This window comes from Asterias rubens, chromosome 7 (genome assembly GCF_902459465.1).
Source record: "Asterias rubens chromosome 7, eAstRub1.3, whole genome shotgun sequence".
Classification (NCBI taxonomy): domain Eukaryota; kingdom Metazoa; phylum Echinodermata; class Asteroidea; order Forcipulatida; family Asteriidae; genus Asterias; species Asterias rubens.
In genome coordinates this window covers 6,964,420-6,988,539 of record NC_047068.1, presented here as the reverse complement: position 1 = coordinate 6,988,539, position 24,120 = coordinate 6,964,420, and the positions used below count along the sequence as shown (strand labels likewise).

The window sequence follows — 24,120 nt, the reverse complement described above, 5'->3', positions numbered from 1 at the left end:
CATTACTCGTTACCAAGTCAGAATTTATACTAATAACTATTTTGAGTAATTACCAATAGTGTCCACTGCCTTTAAGCATTCATTGGTAAATCTACACAAGATATGTGTTTGGAAAGAGTGAACTTTGAAACACAAGACTGCATTAATTCCTTGGCTGTGGGGCTACTGGCTCAAAAGCTACTGGACACTGGTCATCAGAGGCCCATTGGTTACTTCAAGCCTGAATTGGAAATCAAAAATTAATACATGCAGATTCAATCTGATTACAAGTTTATACCACTAAAAACAAATCATCTCAAGAATTCTCAGGCAATAATAATAGTCAGACTGTCTGAAATACTGTCAAGAATTCAAGAGTCAAGAAAATAACATTTTGAAATAAGCCACTTCGGAATGTCAGTGGCGCATGTCTGTTACTGCTGACAACGGACTTTGTCTATCTCCTGTAACCTTTTGACAATACCCGCTGGTATTGTCAAAAGGTCACGGGAGATAGACAGAGACCGTTGTCAGCAGTAACAGACATGCGCAGCTGGAACTCCGAAGTGGCTTATTCCACAGATCACTGTGGCTTATTCTGATTGCTGAGATCAAAATAAGCCTTCATACATATAGAACATGAATATCTTGAAATGTGTACGAACGTGATCACTGAACAAACAGTTTGTTTATTGTCCTCACTAAAGCATGATCCCCTGAATTTGATAAAACTTGTTCGTCTGGTGGGTGGGTTTTTGTTTGTGAATTCTTGGTGTTGTTGATTTAACTTGAAGAGGGAAATTGAAATGACTCTTCTAAAATAATGTACTTTCCCTTAGGTAAAGGTATCTGAACAAATACAATTGGCCAAACATATTTAAAGAGACTGTGTCCTAATAAAGAGTCATCTACATGAAGCACACTCAATATTTTTAATTTTTCATTTTCATCCTCCCCCCTTGCCTCCTAGCTCCCATCAACCACGCCCCCCCCCCCCCCAATCTGAATCAGGATATTAAGTTCATCATTGCCTACTAGCGTGGAACAAAGCCAGTTGAGGGTAATGAAACAACATGTACAATGTCGCTTCTTCAGCGTTATCATTTCATTCAGGCCAAGATCGATGAGGCACTGGAATTACCGCACGCTGTGTGTTAGAGACAAGAACAGTGAATATCCAGTCAGTAAAAAAATGTGCAAAGGAGGGCTGGTTACAATTGCTATAGAGACGCGGGACAGCGAGGATGTGAGTGGAGTGCAATTAAAATTCAATATGTAGCCGAGGGTTATTATGTTGTTTATTGTAAAATGTGCTCGTACCCTGTCAACACGATGAATGTCACCACATCGCTCAGGAAAGCAAATTTCCTAGTTTTACTTCTGATCAACATTTTTTTTTGCCTTTTTCCCCAGGTTGCTTTTAGGCCTGGCTGTTTAAGATTGAAGGCGTAAGGACATTATTTTTTACTCTCCCTTTACTACTGGCACAGGTTACTATATTTAAAAGTCAAAGAAAATATTTTAAAGGGGCATCAAGACAAAGATCAGGCAACTGAACTGATGTAATAAAGCCTAAACCAATTCTGTACAGAACAATAATAAAGCATTTTAAAAAGAAATCTAACAGCTACATTTAGTTTTTTCACTTTCTTTTTCACCAGGCTGTTTTTAAGCCTGGCTGTTTATGATTGATTGGAGGAGCAAGGACATTTTGATTTTGAAAAGGACACAACTTACCATTTTATGTCAATGAGTTACCAGTCAAAGAGCAGGGGGCAACTGAACTGACATGTATACTTAGCCTGAACCAATGATGTGTTGATAAAGTAATTGGAATAAACACTATCTGAGACACGTATGTACGTGTATGTATCTGACAGTAACATTACTCAGATTCAAATTTGGGGTATAAAAACTGATAAAATTATTTCCATTTGACAATTTTACTTTAGATATGGAATTATTCTCAGATTTGCTTTAAACACTTGAAAGCTTCTGCAAAACGAGTACATTTTTATTGCCATTAAGTTTAAGAGTGATAAACGTATACCCTCCGTTTAACAGTTTAAGTATGCATCTAACTCTCCACGTTTATTATTCATTTATTGATATTTATGGCTCGGGAGTTTGTCTAAGTGTATGTTCACTGTACACAAAGTTAAACATTTGTTTAATGACTAAGAATTATGCAAGTGCAAAGGCCTTTTGAGTTTTCGAAATAAGCAGAGTCAAATAATTTCACCCAAGAAAAAAGAAAGAAAAAAACCACTAAATAAACAAATAAAAAAAATTGTTAAAAAATAAATGAGTATTGCACATTGAAAAATAGGCTCACCGACAGAATTTCAAGTAAAAACCAATTTAACAAACTCGAACTATTAGATTCCCAATTTTCAATTTTGGTGAAATCAAAATACTTAAGAGTATCAATTGTATTCATTACACAATGTGCCAATTATAATGATAAAGCGACAGTTCGGTTGTTATAAACGGATCAAGGCTTCGACACTCACTCACTTGCAAAGTGGAAAATGTCCTCGGGTACTAAAAGCCTAAATGTACGACTGACATTTCTGGCCTCTGAACGCCAACATCTATAGGAGTGCCAAGTGGAGTGGGTGATGTTTTTAATTTCAAAGTCTATTAAATTTTACAAAAAAGATGAACATTTACAAATCATGATGAGTCTGACATCCATGAAACTTGACTCTGTGGTTCAAAATGGCTACAGGCATAAAAGCGGATTGATATAGAAAGATATTGTTTTGAGTTTTGATAATTTATTGAACACGTATCGTTGTTTATTTGTGGTAAATTTACAATTGCCAATTCAATCCTCAAACATGTTTACAGGTATTAAACTAAAGTCAACAGAGCCGCATGGTAAATATTATGTTCATTGTCTTAATTCTGAAGAAAAAAAAAACAGAAAGAAAAAAACCATCACATTTATCCAGATTTGTTTAAATTTTATGTGAAGTAGGCCAACTACAAGACCCTTGGACCTCAGTTACAAGGCTACTGGGCCAGGGGTTGATTTCACAAAGAGTTAGGACTAGTCCTAACTTAGGACTCGTCCTAGGAGACATAAAAACGTGTGGCTACTAGTCCTAAGAACTCGAGATAAGATTAGTCGTAACTCTTTGTGAAATCCACCACAGGCCCACAGTGTCTCAAACCCTGCTATAGAGAGTTAAGTTCCATGGCAAGCATGTATTGATGGAAAAGAACTTTCATTTCGCCACTTTCAGAAAGTTACAGAACTGAAATTTACAGAACTAGATTTAAAAAATAAAACCAGTCCTGGTTATCATGATTATCAGTTCTTTGATTTGTTAAGATAAGGGGTACATAAAAAGGTTAAATGCAATACAGAACAATTTAGGCAAAGACTTCCTTCTATTATCCTTTGATTAAAAAAAACAAATAATAATTTCATACTAACAAAAAAATACAAGCTAAACCATTTTCAAAAATGCCATGGAGGCAAAACAACAACACATTACCCCCTGACATCTTGATTGAGGAGTGCGAGTAATTTCTGACAAGAAAAGGAGATTCTTCTTTGCCCCTAGATTCAGTGACTGGCATGGCCAGCAGGACCAGCTAGCTTGCCATTTCAAAGTCTTGGTGCACGACAATGCTCGTTTTCCTTTCACATACAGCGCGGTCAACTCACCAACAGCGCCCACATCAACCCCCTGTACACACTCACCTGACTTAGCCCACCCACCGCGGTGAGTGGGCTAAGTCAGGTGAGTTGATGCGAGCGCTGTTGGTGAGTTGGCCGCGCTGTGCGTGAAAGTGAAACGAGAAACGTCTTGCACCAAGACTAGCCAATTCATTGGCCCATCCCCTTTTTCACAGGTCCATATTTCAAAAATAGGGAATCTTATCAAACTGAACTACTAGCCAGCCGGACCGAGACTTGGAGTGAATTGTGACTGGTCCTCTAGTGGTTTACCTGTCATTTGGCCAAAGGAAAACATTTAAAGACACTGGACACCTTTGGTAGTTGTCAAAGACCAGTCTTATCACTTGGTGTATCTCAACATATGCACAAAATAACAAACCTGTGAAAGTTTGAACTCAATTGGTCGTCGAAGTTGCCAGATAATAATGGAATAAAAATTTGAACCCTTCTATCACCTATGGAAAATAATATACATCATTTCTTATCTCTGTTGATTGCGATTGCAGTAACCTGCCGCAATCCATCAAAATCATCCGATGCAACTGTACAGTAAGATCCCTCCTGCCTCAATCCTCCAAAACCGAACCTATATGAATTAACTCATACATCTTCGAAGAAGTTGTCAAACACCTGTTACAACGCTATTAAAATATATTTTCAAAAAAATACAACAAAGCTAAACACACCTGGGGAAAAACGCAGTATGCCACCAGTCTACAAGGTATCTCCAATGATCTACATGTATTTGGTAGGCCTAATAGGTTCCTAGTGTTTGTACCAGTACACCTTGTAGGGCCTATAGGGTGAAAACCCCAAGGCTTGCATTGTACTGTCTTTTGTGGAATGAGCCAGTTAGGCAGGAGAGTGCACTGAGTTGGGTGGGGTTGATATGAGTTGGGTGAGGTTGATATGAGTTGGGTGAGGTTGATATGAGTTGGGTGAGGTTGATATGAGTTGGGTGAGGTTGATATGAGTTGGGTGAGGTTGATATGAGTTGGGTGAGGTTGATATGAGTTGGGTTAGGTTGATATGAGTTGGGTTAGGTTGATACGAGTTGGGTGAGGTTGATACGAGTTGGGTGAGGTTGATATGAGTTGGGTGAGGTTGATATGAGTTGGGTGAGGTTGATATGAGTTGGGTGAGGTTGATATGAGTTGGGTGAGGTTGATATGAGTTGGGTTGGGTGAGGTTGATATGAGTTGGGTGAGGTTGATATGAGTTGGGTGAGGTTGATATGAGTTGGGTGAGGTTGATATGAGTTGGGTGGGGTTGATATGAGTTGGGTGAGGTTGATATGAGTTGGGTGAGGTTGATATGAGTTGGGTGAGGTTGATATGAGTTGGGTGAGGTTGATATGAGTTGGGTGAGGTTGATATGAGTTGGGTGAGGTTGATATGAGTTGGGTGAGGTTGATATGAGTTGGGTGAGGTTGATATGAGTTGGGTGAGGTTGATATGAGTTGGGTGAGGTTGATATGAGTTGGGTGAGGTTGATATGAGTTGGGTGAGGTTGATATGAGTTGGGTTAGGTTGATATGAGTTGGGTGAGGTTGATATGAGTTGGGTGAGGTTGATATGAGTTGGGTGAGGTTGATATGAGTTGGGTGAGGTTGATATGAGTTGGGTGAGGTTGATATGAGTTGGGTGAGGTTGATATGAGTTGGGTTAGGTTGATATGAGTTGGGTGAGGTTGATATGAGTTGGGTGAGGTTGATATGAGTTGGGTTAGGTGTGGTGGGGGTGGTACTACAGTGTTCCAAGTTACCTAAATCACTATCCCACCTACCTAGCCCTGGCCTAACTCAAGAGTTTTACAGGTGTCATAACTGGAGTGAATTGGGGTATCATGTACGTATTAGAGTGAACTCAAATTGGGCTGATCCAGATTTTAGTATACCAAGTTAGGCATCGCCTAAACATGGGTAAAATCATCTAGGCCTGTCCAACTTGTGTTCATGCTGAGTTAGGCTTGTCCTTATGAGGTCAAACCGAATGTCTGCACAACTAGGACATTTCTTAAGTTGGGTCTTGTAGGGTTAAAGTACTTGCTTTGTAAGCAGTCACAATTTCAAATTCTCTCATGAAATTCTCATGAATTGAGCTTTCAAAAAAAACATGAAAATTTCATTAAGTTTATAAGTCTTTTATTTTGTTTAAAATTAATTTTAGAACTTATAATTTGGTTATTCCATCATCACCTACACCCACATGGCATCGCTTTATAATCTTCCCTCAAACTTGGACGTGGAGATGCAATGACTTCTTGATCAACAATCTACAAGACATTTGGAAAAAGATTCCCATTGCAACAACCACATTTTTTTTTAGTAATGACCAAAAACACATATTTTTTTTTTTTAATAAACCACTTTTGGTCATACTCATACTCATAGTCATATTAGGACCAAAAGTAGTAATAATGAAGGAGAAACGGGTTGAATTACACATACTGCAGGTCTGCTTTGATAAAGAGAAGATGGCGGCATACTGCACTTTTTCCCGACAATGGACTGCACATAAAAAACGCACCTTCACTTGTTTGTATTTCTTCTTTGGAGCACAGTTGAGGTCTTCATGTACTTTATCCAAAAGCCAAATGAGAAACTCTTGCGCATCGTGCTGATCATTCCCGCGGAACTGACCGCTGTACTTTGACACAATCCGTTTGAATTCCGTGGTGTGCTGCGGCAAATACTGACACGACCAGACCGATTTCATGAGTAACGCTAACTGCTCGGTGACTTCTCCCCTCGTCCCGAACTTTTTATTGTTTTTCTTACTCCGCCGTAGGTCGTGTTGGTATTGCTCGAGGACAAAGTATTCCGCTAACATATCGGTGTTGCTCAGACATTGGACGATGGCATTCATGAAACATGTGTTTCCATGGTTTCGCAGTCCAGACAGACCGGGAACTTTGCCGTTTAGTTTGACGGGATTTGAAGTCATCAACGGGGATAATTGAACCCCTTGATTGTGGTTTAAATTCTCAACGGCATCGCTCGCTTGATTGTTTCTCGTCGTTGTCCTTTCATGCCCAGGGGGGCTTTTTGACTCGTCCATGTTACGAATCTGTCGCATCATCTTCTGTATGAGACTGCCGAATGCGCGGAATGACGGTTTGTGCGCTTTCTTTTTGTGAGTCGGACTCAGGGAGTTATTTGTGGAGATACTGCCGTGACTTCCTAAGCTAGATTGCTTCGGAGAGGACATGCCAGACGTATTTAAGCTCGGTGATGATGGCGACCTTACATTATCATTTAACATCTGCCTGTCTGGGATTTCATTGATGTTCCCATGGATGACATGATCCTCACGGTAACGACCAGGCGACTGCTGCTGCTGCTGCCCAGTCGCATGCAACCCTCCAGCAATAAAACTCCCACGAACATTCTGAGTTCTGTTCACCCCATTTGCCACTTTCCTCGGTAGGCTAGACGTCTGCTTGGGCCAGAAATCCTCCTCGTAATCATAACCTCGCCTACTGTTCGTGTGAACCCTCTCCCCAGCCTTAAACGACCTGGGTAGAGTGGCATCTCCACGGTACGCATAAGGCCGAGTCATCGTAGGCCCGTCGTCGTACCCCGAGTGATCACCGTGGATGCACTCCACGTCTGCGAGCGGGGCAGACGATGTTTCCAACGGGGTGCTCATCATCGTCGATGGGCAGGTTTATGAATAATTCGTAACAAAATTCTGATTCTAGTCTACCGCCTCGAGCCAAACCACCTACCCGTCCCTGGATACAAGCTCACCGATCAGTTGCCATACTTGCTACGTGACTTGACGCTTCGTTTGAGTTCGTCCATCTTTAGACAAACGTAAGACATACCATGGAAATCAATCTGTAGTTTGCCATGTTGTTCTTAGTATTTTTGTGCTGGAGAGAAACTGCGGCCATTGATTCCAATCAATGATTTTAGGAAAACGCTTTGTCAACAGCGCCCTCTGTTGAAAAAATTATTATATCCGGGGATAGAACAGATAAGGCAGGGTTCACAATCTTGAGAAATCGTATGAAGAAATGGAGCATTACAAAACCTTATCGTCTTTACTAGTTTCCAAAAATGTGTTTCCTTCTTTGAATTCAACTCAATCCCAGATAACAAACAAACAGCAAGCGATGCAAACAGTTACACATAATGTAATCAATATACGGCAAAGCAATGATGATTTTGACGGTTTTGATAATATTCAATTACAATAATAAAGCAACAGTTGTAAGGTTGCAGGTTCGAATCCTACCAAGCTAACTGCTGATTTCACTGTGTACCGTGGTCCAGTGGTTAGACTGCAGGACTTGCAATCACAAGGTTGCACGTTTCAATCCTACCAAGCTAACCACTGATTTCACAATGATTAGAATATGTTTTGTCGTCTTGTTACAGAATCGAAATTTCTTGATTTATGCAATTCATAATCATAGATGTTCAACCAGTGTTGGCGCTTTATATCTCTTGCGAGACAAACACGAGCAGTTCCATCGCTGAACAAATTCTAAATTCTCATGGCCATCACTCATTAAGATATTGCTGATGCATCTTCAATCGGTCTACAAAGTGTAAATAAATTTATCACAACAAAGACAGGATATTTAAGACAAATAACTGTTGGTTTTTATTAATTAACAAACATCGCTATCAACAAAAAACACCTACAAGAAAAGAAAACAAAATCTAAATAACACTTGGAATTTCTGCAATATTGACATTGAAAGATCCACACTGTGTATTACGTTATTTATTCTAAAAAGTCAAAATTTATGGCAATGATTAAAAAATGTGACTGAAAATTGCCTGAATTTACATGTTGCACGATGAAACACTTTAAAGAAGATTTTCTATTTTACAAAACGTCTGGACCCAATTTAAAAAAGCAGAAGATGCTGATTGGCTTTTCAAACACATAATTAATGCGGTACCAATCATTACAATAGAAACTATATGGCATTTAAGCTGGTAAGGTTTTCTCTAAGCTGCTTGAGTTGCTGCAGTATAAAAGTATAGCTTAGCACAGAAACATGATCATGCTTACCAGAATAGGGTTACCACCAATACATTTGTTTATGGCGGGATATCCCTAATCATTTTTGCTAAGCATAAAAATATTAAGCAATATTTTTTGCAAAAGCACCTTTGTGAAATTGAGGCATGGCTCAATTTTAAAAGAACCGCTTAAGATTTTAAAAAGTAGCAAAGCACAATACAATTATGCTTTTTCCTAGAATAGGGTTAACACCAAAACTATGATGTCAAATGTACAATTTTTGATTGGTATCCTATCACTTCTGCTAAGCAGAAAACTGTTGAGCAATATATTCTGCTTATAAGCAGTTCTGTGAAATTGGGTCCAGGTCATAACTATTTACACACAGTGATTGTAGATTGTTATTTCGTTATTTTATCAATGCGCATGTTGGCAATGAATTGATTATACACACTACACACAAAATACCCATCAGTTCAACATTATGCTTAATGCATCAATGATGCCTAACTAGAGATGGATAGCGTAGCATATTATGATGGGTACCGATCAAAAACAGATACATGTATACCAAACAGGGCTCTTGGTTACCCGGCTTTAAAGAGGGTCTCCAAGGTCTAATTGAGTTTTGTGACGCAGCGATTTTTAAATTTATTCTAAAGAATCCTTAGGAAAATTAGAGAAAAATATGGATCGGACGATGGATCGGACGAGTTGGTCTATAAAAGCGTTGAAACCGTTTGTTATGAAATGCATATGGTTAGAAAGATGTTTTAAAAGTAGGTAGCAAAAATGATCCACACAAGTGTCACTAAAAATTGCACGATTTTCCTTTCACGTCGCGAACTAAAATTTGACTCCATAAATGGCCGACCGTGTTTGTGGACGAGGTTAAAAGAAAACCACGCAGTTTCGAGGCATATTTGTGTAGATCATTGTATTCTACTTTTACAACATCTTTCTAACCATATGCATTTTATAACAAACGGTTACAAAACGCTTTTCTAAGACCAACTCGACCGATCCAAGGCAACGTGTTCCTTTAAATGGTGTAAAATGCCAAGCGGTGTTTCATACCCTTCAAGTTTTTTGGGTTAAAATCCAAAATGTTCAACGTCGTTGTCAAATGTAAAACCTGTAAATTTTACAGAGAATTTTCAGTTTCGTTTCTGAAGTTTGATGATATTCCCTAAAAACAGCATGGAATTTGAACTTTTGACTGGCGCAAAAAATTCCTGTTTGAAATTCAAGGACCCATTTGTTTTTTTTATGTCATGTTTCAAATTTCGTTCGGACAGCGTATCAAATCAAATTGCATCTTTACACCATTCTAATGAGAGTTTAAACATTTGTAATTCTGTCTCCTTTTTCTTGGGAACTCTACTGGAAAATTAGTGAGCCAAAAAAACTCAACTTGACGTTGGTGCCCCTCTTTAACTAATTTTTTAAGTAGTAAAATTTACACCTTGACATTTCAACTTATTTAATTGATTTATTTCACAGAAGAAGTGACAACGACTTGACAAATTTTGTTAGTCATCAAAACTTAAAACTGGTTAAAAATATTCTTCTGAAACCTACAAATGACTGCTGCTAGGCCATCACCAGAGACGATTAAAAAGATCACGGGAGATAATAAAACATTCCACTTGTCTTTATGATTTATAAAACGTGAAGTTTTGTCTAGATTTGCAAGAAAACACCACCATTATTAGTTGCAAGAAAGCATTTGTTTCTTTTGCGAGATTCAACTATTCGTTTGTTACTGGCAAGGGTAAAAGCTCATGGTAACACTTCAGTTTTGCAAATTCTATAATTCTATTAAAAAAAACCATTCATATTGTTACTCCCCAAAAAGTTTGACCTCCTTTGTTTTGTTGTTACCCTGTGTGCTGACATGACTTGCAAGGGCATTGTTTCAAGCAATGGTGTGAAAACAAAGATCACCGTGTAAAATCAACTAATTGCAATTTAAAAATCTTGGCTTAAGAAAATAAAAGAAAACAAAAACACTCTAAAACCTCCCCTTATTTTTTAACCCACATCATGGCACATATCAAAATGAAAGCTACATACAAAAACAAATAATTGGTTTGAAAATTACCCACAAAAGTGGAAGTTTAAAAAAAAAAAGTTAAATAAAAAGAAGCACTTCTCAAAAAATTACTTCAACATGAATGATAAGAATTATTTGCAATACACTGGTTTAAAAAAGCACTGTGCACACAGTGTTTTCTGTTTTTATTAAAGGCACTGGACATGTTTGGTAGTTGCCAAAGACAAGTATTCTCACTTGGTGTATCCCAACATATGCATCAAATAACAAAACTGTGAAAATTTTGGCTAAATTGGTCATCAAATTTGCAAGAGAATAATGAAAAAAAAAAAAACCCTAGTTGCATTACTTTGTGTGCTACAGATGCATAATAAAAGGCCTTAGTTGAAGTCTATGATTTGAGTGAGAAATTACCTCTTTCTCAAAAACTATGTTACTTCAGAGGGAGCCGTTTCTCACAATGTGTTATACTATCAACAGCTCTCCATTGCTCGTTACCAAGTAAGTTTTTGTGCTAACAATTATCTTGAGTAATTACCAATAGTGTCCAGTGCCTTTAAGGGTTACTCGTAGTGCTATACTTGAGTCCCTGATCCAGACGAGCTCGCCGTTGCTTCATCATGGTGTCTGTCCTCCTCGGGATCATCCCCAGCCTCTCTGGCCTTTCGGTGGCGGCTTCGGCGTCCGCCCCGTGACCCCGGGCCCCCAGTAGCGTACCTCCCCGGCACGTTGTCCGGTGGTTTGGGACCAGCACCTTGACCTCTGCCCTTCCCAAGCTTCTGCTTGTTCTTGAGAACGTTGAGCGACACGTGGGGATGAGTCTTGGTGATGCGCCCCACGGCTTTGGTTCTGCCTTCCCTGAAAGGCAAATACGTCAACAAAAGTTATTAATTTTGGGTTTACCCATATACACCGATGTGTGTTAGCACTGTATACTCAGTACTTTCTTGAGCTATGTGAAAAAAATCACAGGCATATTACTCGGGTGGGATTCAAAGCCACGCCCTTTGCAATTCTAGAGCATCCAAATATTCATCTAAGCCACAGTTTAGTGAATATTAAAGGGAGGGTGTACCTTTGGTTTTTAATCTTGCTATTTGAAAGATTCAAACCCACACTCTGCTGATCAGAAACACCAGAGTTTGAATTCGGTGCTCTTAACCGCTCGGACACGACACTTCTACAAATGAGTATGACCAAAGATGGTGTAAAATAAGACTTTATTAGGGCTTACTGGAAAAATACTAAGTAAGGTTTGCGGTGACACCATGTACGAAATTTTTTTTGTGAGTAGTAGCGGCTCTCAGAAGAGCCGGCTTCTGTTGGATGTTTCGATCAGTGTGCTCTGACTGTCATTCTCCAAAAGATGGTCAGAGCCAGTGATCGAAACGTCTAAGATGGCGACTCACCTGAAGACCATGCGACTGTCTGGATGAAGAAACTCTGGGTTCTTAATGAACCTGAAGCGAACTTGGGCCTTGTCTCCAGTTCGTAAATGCTCTTGACTCATGAAGATGATGGATGCCGTTTGTCGTATGCTCCCGACGTGAACTGAGAAGAAAACAAGAAGGCGAATTGGGTCAGATAAAAGACGAACTTTGTTCATGGTTGAAGGCAAAGTATAGTGTTGGTTTTTGGAACTGTTTGATTGTTTTATTCCTATATAAATGTAGATGTATACCATAAAACTACTACACAAAAATTCATGCGTTTTTGAGATACCGCTGAAAAAATCAATGAATAAGGGAATCAATGTGTGGTGAAGAGGTTTTCAATAGGAATGAAGAAACTGTCTTATACGCACAGGTGCAAGCGCGCGTGTCACGCCCATGTTATAACACTTTTTACTTGTGTTATATCATCCATTCAAACAACACCTTGTGATGCCCTTTAGACCAATCAGAATGGATAAACTGTCTTAGGTATTTATGAATATCAACTAATACTTTGAAGTGAATTATTTCTCAAAATGTTTTATACTATCAAAAGCTGCTAGTTTTTATTGCCATGAATTTTGAGTGATTACCAAATGTATACCTTCCCTTTCATCAGAAAATATCGCTAACAAATGAGCAGGATACCAGTCACAAATGGTAAACTAAGGAGTTTCTGGTAATCAGCAACATGAACATGGAGCACAGCCAGAGATCAAAAGTGGTCGATTTTTCCACAGGGACAAAAACCCAAAGAGAGCCCCCCCCCTCCCCCAAAAACCCATAGGGGATGTGGCATAGGGGAGAACCAACACACAACATAGGATTCGAACTGCCTCTAGCTGCCGGGCAACCTCGGTAGTCTAGTTGGTAAGACACTGCTCTAGAATTGCAAGGGTCGTGGGTTCGAATCCCACCCGAGTAACATGCCTGTGATATTTTTTCACAGGACACGGGAAAGTACTGAGTATACAGTGCTAACACACATCGGTGTATGGGTAAAAACCAATATTAATATTCTTTATCCCCGATGCAAATTTAACATCTATTATCGTTGCGGTACCTGCTGCCAAAACATAGGATTCGAACTGCCTCTAGCTGCCGGGCAACCTCGGTAGTCTAGTTGGTAAGACATTGCTCTAGAATTGCAAGGGTCGTGGGTTCGAATCCCACCCGAGTAACATGCCTGTGATATATTTTTTTTTCACAGGACTCGAGAAAGTACTGAGTATACAGTGCTAACACACATCGGTGTATGGGTAAAAACCAAAATTAATATTCTTTATCCCCGATGCAAATTTAACATCTATCAACACACAACTCTACTCATGGCCTTAGCCTGGCATCGAACCAGGGTCCCCCAGTGGTGAGCGTTGAGTGCTCCGCTCAGAACTTACCCATGGCCTGGTAGCGAGTGCTTATTGTCGTCGGGTGATGCAATACCAGAATCTCTCCTTCAAACTCCCAGCAAGCCTCTGGCTTGGAGTGGGCCGAGACCATCACCATACCTTTCCTGATGTGGGAACGTTTGATTTGCTGGGAGAGGAACGAAAAGAGAACGATGGTCAATCCTTTCATTTTATTATTTCACAAGGTAAGAAAAAGCAGTCACAATACAGACACTGTACTAGGTAAAACCTGTTGAAAGTACTAGGCCTAGACAGTAGCCCCTGGGGTGCGTTTTGAAAGTACTAGGCCTAGACAGTAGCCCCTGGGGTGCGTTTTGAAAGTACTAGGCCTAGACAGTAGCCCCTGGGGTGCGTTTTGAAAGTACTAGGCCTAGACAGTAGCCCCTGGGGTGCGTTTTGAAAGTACTAGGCCTAGACAGTAGCCCCTGGGGTGCGTTTTGAAAGTACTAGGCCTAGACAGTAGCCCCTGGGGTGCGTTTTGAAAGTACTAGGCCTAGACAGTAGCCCCTGGGGTGCGTTTTGAAAGTACTAGGCCTAGACAGTAGCCCCTGGGGTGCGTTTTGAAAGTACTAGGCCTAGACAGTAGCCCCTGGGGTGCGTTTTGAAAGTACTAGGCCTAGACAGTAGCCCCTGGGGTGCGTTTTGGTGACCAGACCAGAAACAAGTTTTTGACCTAAAATAATTTCTGAGGGCTACATGAAAACGGGTCGGTTTCCAGAAATATTTCATTACATAGGTACATCTCTTGAAACTTCTTGTTCTGAGAATAAACACACAGCCTTCATTTTATTTTCAGGTTATGAACTAAATCTTTGAAATTGTTGTGATTAAAGGTGTTTAATTTTGATTAGAGATCCATTGAAATTTTTCGCAAGTTTTTAGAGTCAGCCATCTGAAATCTAAGCCAAACCAAGTTTTCTGTGTTTCAGATAAGTTGTGACAAGACTTCTTACACCAACCTTCTTAAGCGCAAAGGATGCGGTCTGTCCTCCCTTGACTATCCGTACCGGCATCCTCTTCCGATGGATACTCTTCACGATGACCGGTTGGAAGTTCCCCTGGGGATCGGGGCCCAGGAGTAATGTGTCGTTCACACTGATCAGACCCTTTAATGTCGTTCCCGATACAACCGTTCCCACACCCTACACAACCAAATCAACAGATTCCAAGTGATTTTTAACGACATATAACAACAAACAAGAACAAAGACAAAGTTTAATAGATGGAAATTTGCATCAGGGATAAACAATATTAATTTTGGTTTTACCCATATACACCAATGTGTGTTGGCACTGTATACTCAGGACAAAGTTACTAGAGCAAGATTTGAACCTGCCACATTTTCTGGATTAGTATGCTGGCGCTCTGCCACCTGAGCTATGTAGCCATAATGTTGGCCTTCTCCCTATTTTGTAAATAACATTTGTTCAGGGTGCCAGTCAGAAGCCATTTAACCTGTATCTGCCGTTTAGCCGGGGATCACACCCAAGTTAAGATACAAATTGGGAGGGATCACCTTAAGGGGATGCTACTTTTCATTAATAATAATAATAATAATAATAATAACAATAATAACAAAACCATTCTTATATAGCGCATATCACCATGAGGTCCCTATGCACTGTAAAAAGGAAATCAACAATTATTGTACAAAGTAAACAGATATGTTTTCAACCGGGTTTTGATTTGATCTGATGTCTTAGCCTGTTTGAAAACCTCTGGAAGACTGTTTCATAACTGAACTGCTGCATATTGGACAGAACGGGAACCATACGACTTGGTTTTGATAACTGGGGGAGTCAGAAGGGATTTATTTGAAGATCGCTCTGACATTGCAAATATCAAGTATTAAACCAAAAGGGAAACTGACTGGGTAAATTTGACAAATAGTTTTGGGTTGAACAACAAAAAGAAAGGTTTAAATGTCACTTGTGATGACTTACCGGCACTGAATAGGTTTCATCAATCTGGAACTCGGCCGGCTCGTTGACGTCGCAGTGCATTCTGGTTGAGAGAAGGTTGAGGAACGTCTTAAGTAGAGGTAGATTCTCTCCGGTGACGTTGGAGACTTGAAAGATCGGGCACACTCTGTAAAAATAGAAATAAAGGAAATAACTCTTTAATTTGGCAAACAGAATGCAACAATTTCATTGTAATCCGAACAAAGTGGCGTGTCAAGGTAGAGCAGCCTTGCAGACTGGTCTCAAGCACTGGTGTTTATGATCAGCAGAGTGTGGGTTCAAGTCCATGGTTATGACACTTGTGTCCTTAATTAAGACACCATTGTTGCTTCATCTTGTGGATGGGATGTGAAGCCTTAGATCTCGTATGTCCTGTAAAGTGTTCATGTGCACCCACAACCCTACACGATTTTATACTCCAACTTCAAGAAGTGTTGAACAGCAGTTCAGCAGATGCAGAACAGCTGTTACCCAATTTCAATGCAGGGCTGAGCATTACACTCTGTGTTTAGGGACCTCAAGGTGATATGCGCTATATAAGAATGGTTTGTTCATATTATTATTATTACTATTTATTATTAGGCAATCAATGTTTTGCTTACAGAATTTGGTACTAAAATTCAATATTGGGAATAATTTCATTAAACACAATACAGTAATCTTTAGAACGACATTATCAAACTGTCAAGTTCTTAATTACACAGAACATTAGCATTTGAAAATAAGGGATCTCTACAAAACAATTTAGGATAGTTCACCTTTCCGAGCTAAAGTTTGTTGCTGCCATGACAACATCGTCGTGGTTGTTGACAAGCACGGGGATCTTTCTGCAACCGGGAGATTTGAGAATTCGTTGTAGCAGCTTCATGGTCTCTGCCAAGACGTTTGGTGGGCACATGTCGATCTTGGTGACGACAACGAAGACGGGTACACTCAGGGCCAGCGCAAGGCCAAGATGCTCCTTGGTCATGCCGATTATGCCTGCATTACTTCCAACCTAATGAAGAAAAAGGAAAAAAAAAAAGCAATGGTTTTCTTGTTTAAAGTAAATTTATTTCTAGTCTTCTCTAGGTCAACGGGCTACTTGGCGAAACTAGGGCCCAATTTCATTAAGCTGTTAAAGCTTAGGAAATTTATTTAGTAAACAAGAAATGAGTGGGGTACCAGTTGCCACAATGTAAACCTTAGGGAGTGTTGGCTGGTAATCTGTTTCTGTTAAGCAATACTTTTCTATGCTTAGCAGGTTTTGTGCAGACAGGCATTATGAAATTTGACCCTGCTCCTTAGCAAATTTGCTTCAAAAAAATGAGAGGATACCTGATAACCGGTCACATACAAAACCATATTAAATTTTGGCTGGTGACGCATTTCTGCTTGCCATTCTTTTAGGTGCTTAGAAGGTCAAAGGTCAGACAGCTCATGGTTTTATAAATTGGTGCTAGTTTCAGTGGGAAACTTACTTAATTTCATTGATTGTTCATGATGTTGGCCAATCTGCATAAAGCTGCTTTAGCAAGATGCTTCCCATAACACGTTTACCATCTGTGACTGGTGTCCTACAAATTGTTACTTAGCAGATATTAAGCAATATTTTCTGCTTTTAAAGATGCTCTAAGAAACTTGGCCATGATTTGGTGAAAATTACCATAAGCATTCCAAAGTCCGGTGCGTGCCCCGTCATTCCGAACACGGTTGTTTTCAGGTATTTCTCGTGTCCAGCGAGGTCGATAAAGGTGATGACTTTGGAGGAGGTTTCACATATTCTCAACCAGTCAAGATTCCCACCTGTTGGTCAGCAGAAGAATTAAATCAATATTGGGTGTTAGAAACATTGCATAAATAATACTTAAGTCTTATGTAGTGCACAGGACAAGATCTTAGCTAGACTTCATCGCAGTACAAGTTCACAAACGGAGTAAAGAATAGCCGTACATTGTGCAGTATGCCTGCAGACTGTGTATAATACATAGCTTTGGATTAAGTCTATAATCAAACATGGACAACTTTCGCCGACAGACGACAATGCAGGGCAAAGCTCATTGAATTATTTTTAAATTTGCATTGTCGATCGATAGTTGATTCTCAAAGGTATTATTGCAAACAAAGTTTAAAAAACAACCAACCTCAAATTACGAATCTATAAAAATGGTTGTTGATGGAAAAAGTATAGTTTAGGGCACAAATTAAGGGATAAAATCCTGCCAAAACGCAAATTTCACTTCCTCTTTTTTCCCCTGAGAAATTGTGTGTGTCAATACAGGTGGGCTAGTGATAAAACCTGCGGGCGATCCAGAATTTTGGTTGACTCGCCAGCCGGCAACTGAACAAACAAATTAAAGGAAACCCCTGCACATGCTGCCCAAGAGGGTCTTAAAGACACTGGACACTATTGGTAATTGTCAAAGACTAGCCTTCACAGTTGGTGTATCTCAACATATGCATAAAATAACTAACCTGTGAAAATTTGAGCTCAATCGGTCATCAAAGTTGCGAGATAATAATGAAAGAAAAATAACCCTTGTCACACGAAGTTGTGTGCGTTTAGATGGTTGATTTTGAGACCTCAAGTCCTAAATCCGAGGTCTCGAAATCAAATTCGTGGAAAATTACTCCTTTCTCGAAAACTATGGCACTTCAAAGGGAGCCTTTTCTCACAATGTTTTATACCATCATCCTCTCCCCATTACTCGTCACCAAGAAAGGTTTGATGCCAATAATTATTTTGAGTAATTACCAATAGTGTCCACAGCCTTTAAACCTACCATGAGTATCAGGTTTGTTCACAACGTTTCCCTTGCTGTCGAATCCCAGGATATCGTTCCCGACACTGCTTGTCCTCCCCGATTCCACCTCATGCTTGTGTCTGAAGAGCTTCTGGCGGGCCAGTCCCCTACCGTTGTCCAGCTCTGAATGAGTGAGTACACCTAATAATGTACTCTTACCGGCGTCAACATTGCCTACCACTGCAACGCTGTCATGGATTGGAAAAATATATATTATTTTTAAGGAAAGATTTTCAGTTTGAATACATGACATTGACCTCTGCTATTCTTAAGCAGTTGCTTTACCACTAAAACACCAAGATTTTCCAGTAGCTAGAGGCAATTTGAATCTTATATTTTAGCAGTAGGTACCGCAGCATCTAGTCCAATTATCACCAGAGTGATATGCCTGTGGATTTTTGTTCACAGAACTCAGGAAAGTACTGAGTACTTTCCTGAACAGTGATTTACACCAGGCATACAATTACATAAAGGCCACGGAGACAATGGTCTCTGTTGCCCTAGTCTTGACCTTGGTGCCCCCTTCAAAAGTTTCTCATTGACTTAAATATTTTCCAATGGAAATGCCCTTTGCAGAATGAAAATGACCTTGCCCTCTCAAATATGAAATTCAAGGCCTGTGTTGTATCCTGACATGCATACAATAACCCACCAGTGAAAGCTAAGGTCATTGAGGTTGCAACAAAATAATGACAGAAAAACTGCCTACTCACCGAACTTCAACAAAGTCTCGCTCATCGGCACGCTTCCTCACCAGAAAATCAGCAACAAAACCAGTCTCTAGCTGGCGCTCTCGCAATAAGACTATGTCTGCACCTAGTGACTGAGATAAGCAATCCAGGGTAGCAACAGAAGCATCCATTTCCTCGCGGGTGAGTCCACCATCTTTGCCATCTCCTAAATGCATGAAGAAAATTCTTATTATAAACTTTACTCTACACACAGATACATTAAAGGAACACGTTGCCTTGGATCGGTCGAGTTGGTCTATAAAAAGCGTTTGACAACCATTTGTTATGAAATGCATGTGGTTGGAAAGATGTTTTAAAAGTAGAATTCAATGATCTACACAAATACGCCTCAAAATTGCGTGGTTTTCCTTTTACCTCGTCGACTAACACAGTTGGCCATTTATGTGAGTCAAATTTTTGACTCCCATAAATGGCCGACCGTGTTAGTTAGCTAAGCAAAAGGAAAACCACACAATTTCGAGGCAAATTTGTGTGGATCATTGTATTCTACTTTTAAAACAACTTTCCAACCATATGTATTTTATAACAAACGGTTTCAACCGCTTTTTATATACCAACTCGTCCGATCAAAGGCAACGTGGCCGAGTGGATAAGAGCACCGAACTCAAGCTCTGATGCTTCTGTTCAGCAGAGTGTGGGTTCGAATCCAGGTTGTGACACTTGTGTCCCTAAGCAAGACACTTAACTATAATTGCTTCTCTCCACCCAGGGGTAAATGGGTACCTGTGAGGGCAGAGATGGTTATTGTGATTGGTTTAGCCATGTAGCGCATATAATTGTCACACAGGCTGTATACTCCCCAGGGAGCTGAGATGTTTTAAGGAATGATTTAAGGCCCAGTGACCAGGGGTAATAATGTCGGAAGCGCTTTGAGACACCCCGTGAAAAAGCGCTATATAAAAACCGTGTATTATTATTATTATTATTAATCAAGGGAAACCCTCCTACTGTCTGACCATTCAATATAATCTGCTTTGGTTTTGAATGAGAAGCTATGTGAGTCTGCAATGATACCAAGTGGTGAATGCAACTTAACAGTACACAGTCAACCTTTCTGCTGTTTGACCAATCAATATCATCCACTGTTGTTTTGACTGATAAACTATGCCAGCCACCTGCAATATGACAGAGTGCCACAATACACAACCAGTTGAAAGGTTTCAAATGGTGGGTCGCCTTGGAGGAAAAAATAACCAAGAATGAATTTAATCTGAAGCATGCTCATTTTCTTAGGTGTTTGGGAAGAGGGCCACATTTCCATTTTTTCTACAGATGTCTTCAGTTCCAATATTCTTGAACCGAAACTGTATCCTCATCTACGAATTAAGTGGCATACTTGTATATCTAATATTGCAGAGTCTTTCTCAACAAACGTCAAATAAACTATTAGGCTTGTTGAGTGTAAAAAGAGTTCTTTGATCATCTTCACCGTGCAAAGTTAAACTTGCAAATTGAGTCCAGCGTCCAAATTTTCAGACCTGCTTTTGAAAGCACAAAAAGCAGCACAATCACAACAGAATTATGCTCATCAGATTAAGGTTACCAACCAAAATGACATCTCATCTACATGTACCATCTGTGAATGGTATCCTGATAATGTTTTGGTTAGCGGAAATGTGTTCATTTTTCTCCATAAAATTAGGCACTGTGCAAAACTTCTTACAGCTGCTTAAGCAGAAAATATTGCTCACAGTTTTGTATGCATAGCAGATATGAGCAAGATACCAGTCACAAATTGTACATGAGACATGGTATTTTGGCTGGTAACCCTTTCTGGTTGTGCTTAGCTATTTTCTGTGAAAATTAGGCAGGCTGATCTTCCCCAGGGATGAAACAAAAGTGTTTCCTGACTCACCGCCCTGTCCGATCTCATACACCGTCTCTCCTTGCCCATCGTCTAATCTCTGCTTCAGCTGTTTCTGTAGTAAGTCATACATCTCCGTACTAGGGCTCACCAGTTTGTTCTACAATTTCAGAAACAAAATGTGAAATAAAACTTTGATAAATAAATATTATGGCACCCAGTGTATTTCAAATAAAGAGAATGGGATTTGGACACTGCAAGCAACAATAGTGTTGACCTTACCAAGCAACAATCGTGTTTACCTTTACCCAAAATATTTTAAATAATAACAGGCTTGGTTTATCTTTGAGAGGGCAAGTAAATTTTCTGTTTGCAAAGGGCACTTCGAATGGAAAATGTAAAGGAAACTTGAAGTTGCATCAAGGACAAGACAAGGGCAAAGGGGCAAGGACCTCAAATCCCAGGAATAACAAATAAAATAGAATTGTCAATGATATAAAAAAACATCAAAACTAAAATTTCAGACTTATTCCACATTGGCCCATTTGACAGGGTTGTCAACAAACCAGCTAACTAACGAGAACATTCTTTTAAGATGCTATGTCAGATTTTTGGGCCCTAAACATTAAAAAATAGATTTTTTTTGAGTGAATGGTATTTCACCCGCTCTAACGAAATAAAGTTTAACTTTTACTTTGAATGGTCAGGAACCATGACAAAAATTTTAAACGTTTCTTATAAAACACATAAGAATTGGTCACGTGATATATTGTCGGGATCCCGACAAAAACGACAAAAACTAATTTTGAGCACTTCTTTCTTTATTTCACTGCTACTAATAATTGGCGGACCTGTGCGAGCAATGGCTCAAATGAAAGCTTGTAACTTTCTCGACCCCCATCAAAATACCTATTGAATTTTAAATTAAACTTTTTGGGTCAAATCGGCCAAAAATCTGACATAGCATCTTTAAGCTTAAAAAAAAAAATAATAATAATTGAAGTGGCATCACAGAGAGAAAAAAAGTACACTCCATCCAAATGTCATGGTCTTCCATACCTTGGCAGAGAGTTCATTCAGGAGTTGTGAGTCACCGTTGGTTAGGTCACTACTCTCTGGTGCAAACAGGTGAGCACCCTCTGGCATATCTGGGGTCGTTGGTGACTTCACATCTTCGTGGTCGGGGTGAAAGTTGTTTACTATTGCAGCACACATTTTGAAGTTGGTTTTCTTTCTGGAGGAATTTTTATTTTATTTTTCATATTAAATAAAGTTTTCACATACTAAAAGTTTTGGTGAAATGGTATTTGTATTCAGTCAAGACCATATTTTCCAACAAATGGATCTATTGATAATTGTACCCTCCATCTTCACAACGCTTTTAAGTGTATTTAACTAATTTAAACATAGTGCTGCTCATTTTTTGGAATTCAATCCATTGTTCAAATCCATAAATATATTTGCTCGACATTCATGTGGCAAAGAGTCTGCCAGTGCAAGTGGTTGGGCTTAAATGCCGCTTGATCGAGATCTTGTAGTATGCAGATTTCATGACTCATAAACCATAAATTGGAACAGGCTCTGATAAGTTTTTGGTAGTGTTTTTCTACAAACATTTTCCCAAGTGTTCTAAATTTATTCATTATGCATTGAAGATCAAATCTGTGTTCTTAGAATGTAACTCCATAGTTTTTGTAGAAAATTGGGCGAATCTGGTTACTAGTACAGTAGTTATAGTCTGATAGGGTAACTTTCCGTATACTGTCACCGCTTTTTCACTCTTTTTTACAAAAAGGGATATCTCATTGAGGTATATTAGATACCATATTATTTCATATCGAATGAAAAAGTGGTCGTGTGATACAGAAAATTTTCCATCTGATAACAGTACAATAGTCAAAATTGCTTAGGTCTGTGATTCCTTTGCTGACAGCGCTTTTGTTCCCGCTGGTCTGTGACTGTCAGGATGATGGAGGGTTACAATTTTTGCAACTTCTGGGAAAAGTGACAAACAACTTAGGTAACAGTATTTTCTATATAAATAAAGATTGGAAAGAATTTTTGTATTTCTAACAAAAACATTATACTTAAGTTCTACTAGTCATGCTTTCAATAAGAGGCAAATTGTGGTTGTCCATTGGGTGTAAACAAATTTAGGTTGCAATTTAAAAATAGCACATTCCTCCTAGAAAGGTATTTAATTAACTAAACCAACTTTTGTTACAAATTTGTTGACATCCCATAGGCCTACCATATGTTTATCTTCCTATACTGTGCAGAAACCTCCTCTGGAGTATACTCGCACATTTTATTTTTAATAAAATGTTGTGTTTTTATTTTATTTTATTTTATTAAAATAAAAAAACAAACTTACCAGGTATTTAAAATGTCCTACGGTTTCGTGTAATTAATGTAAGCACATCCTCTCATGAGACTGCGTTAAACTTTAAAGTTGTCAAATGTTGTTACAACGGATATGCACTGATAACATAGAAGAACTCACTCCAGCCTTGCTCTATGGCTATGCTCCAATAATCCAGTCCAGAGCCCAGATGTGAAAAAAAAAAAAAAAAAAAATTGCCTTGAGAGAATGAGAGAATCAGTCCTTTTCAATTTCAGGCGGCAGTGTCTTTTTGCTCCGGCTGCTCACTCACACGTCTCGTGCAGTCAGATGATCAACATAAACTTCATAAAATAACCATTTTCGTTGATGGAGAATTTATCAGATGTAAACTGCTCATGAGGTTCTCAATTTAATCAGTCGTAATGTAATGCCATATGGATGTCCAGGGAAATGGCAAAATGAAATGGTTTATAAAACAGTCACTCACTGTCACTGTGTGTTTTGGTCCTATCTACTCGGTCTTGTTTGTTTTTGTCCGTGATAATCTTGCTTTCGGTAAAAGAATCATTATCGATGTAACATTTCTGAAGCAACTGGCGTCTCCTTTATATTTCCATCAAATGATGCAATAAATGGCAACCTCTGCTGCCCTTGGATGAGTAACAATTATAAGGAAGTCCTGGGAGAGAAATACGCAGGAAAAGGTGACTTTTTGAAGACAGCAGATTGGATCAAAGCTGTGTGTTTGTGTCGATATAGTGCAATACTTGGCAATCGTCAGCTAGAGATGGACCAGCGAACTTTTTGGGGGAACTTAAATTAACTAAAAACAAGAAACGTGCAATTTATTGCTCTTCTATACATAATTTACATTATTTATTAAATATTATGAAATTATAACAACACTCCCAGCATACATTTTG

At 39.2% G+C, this 24,120-nt stretch overlaps 2 protein-coding genes and 1 non-coding gene across 5 annotated transcripts in view; 1 reads left to right on the top strand and 2 right to left on the bottom strand.

Moving 5' to 3' along the window:
• LOC117292264 (ubiquitin carboxyl-terminal hydrolase 31-like) overlaps positions 1 to 7,593 on the bottom strand; it is a 44,395-nt gene extending 36,802 nt beyond the window's left edge. Inside the window, exon 1 of the mRNA XM_033774257.1 lies at positions 6,202 to 7,593. Coding sequence (XP_033630148.1) covers positions 6,202 to 7,326 — 1,125 coding nt within the window. The 5' untranslated portion in view covers positions 7,327 to 7,593. The remainder of the gene's footprint in view (positions 1 to 6,201) is intronic.
• Positions 7,594 to 11,203: 3,610 nt separating this feature from the next.
• On the bottom strand, positions 11,204 to 23,941 carry LOC117292984 (GTP-binding protein 1-like). Of its 3 annotated transcripts, none has more exons than XM_033775172.1 (12): positions 23,228 to 23,941; positions 21,913 to 22,087; positions 20,905 to 21,013; positions 19,011 to 19,194; positions 18,277 to 18,485; positions 17,160 to 17,299; positions 16,273 to 16,511; positions 15,497 to 15,641; positions 14,513 to 14,695; positions 13,542 to 13,680; positions 12,121 to 12,262; positions 11,204 to 11,569 (listed from the first exon to the last, which is right to left on the bottom strand). In XM_033775172.1, the coding sequence occupies exons 2-12, from the start codon at positions 22,066 to 22,068 to the stop codon at positions 11,287 to 11,289; spliced, it is 1,929 nt and encodes a 642-aa protein (XP_033631063.1). In that variant the 5' UTR covers positions 22,069 to 22,087; positions 23,228 to 23,941; the 3' UTR covers positions 11,204 to 11,286. The 3 variants fall into 3 exon arrangements, with proteins under 3 accessions (XP_033631063.1, XP_033631064.1, XP_033631065.1); XM_033775173.1 differs by having other exon boundaries at positions 21,913 to 22,083; XM_033775174.1 differs by having other exon boundaries at positions 23,685 to 23,941.
• Trnas-aga lies at positions 13,253 to 13,325 on the top strand. The gene has a single exon. It is a non-coding gene; the product is annotated as a tRNA-Ser (tRNA).
• Positions 23,942 to 24,120: the final 179 nt, after the last annotated feature.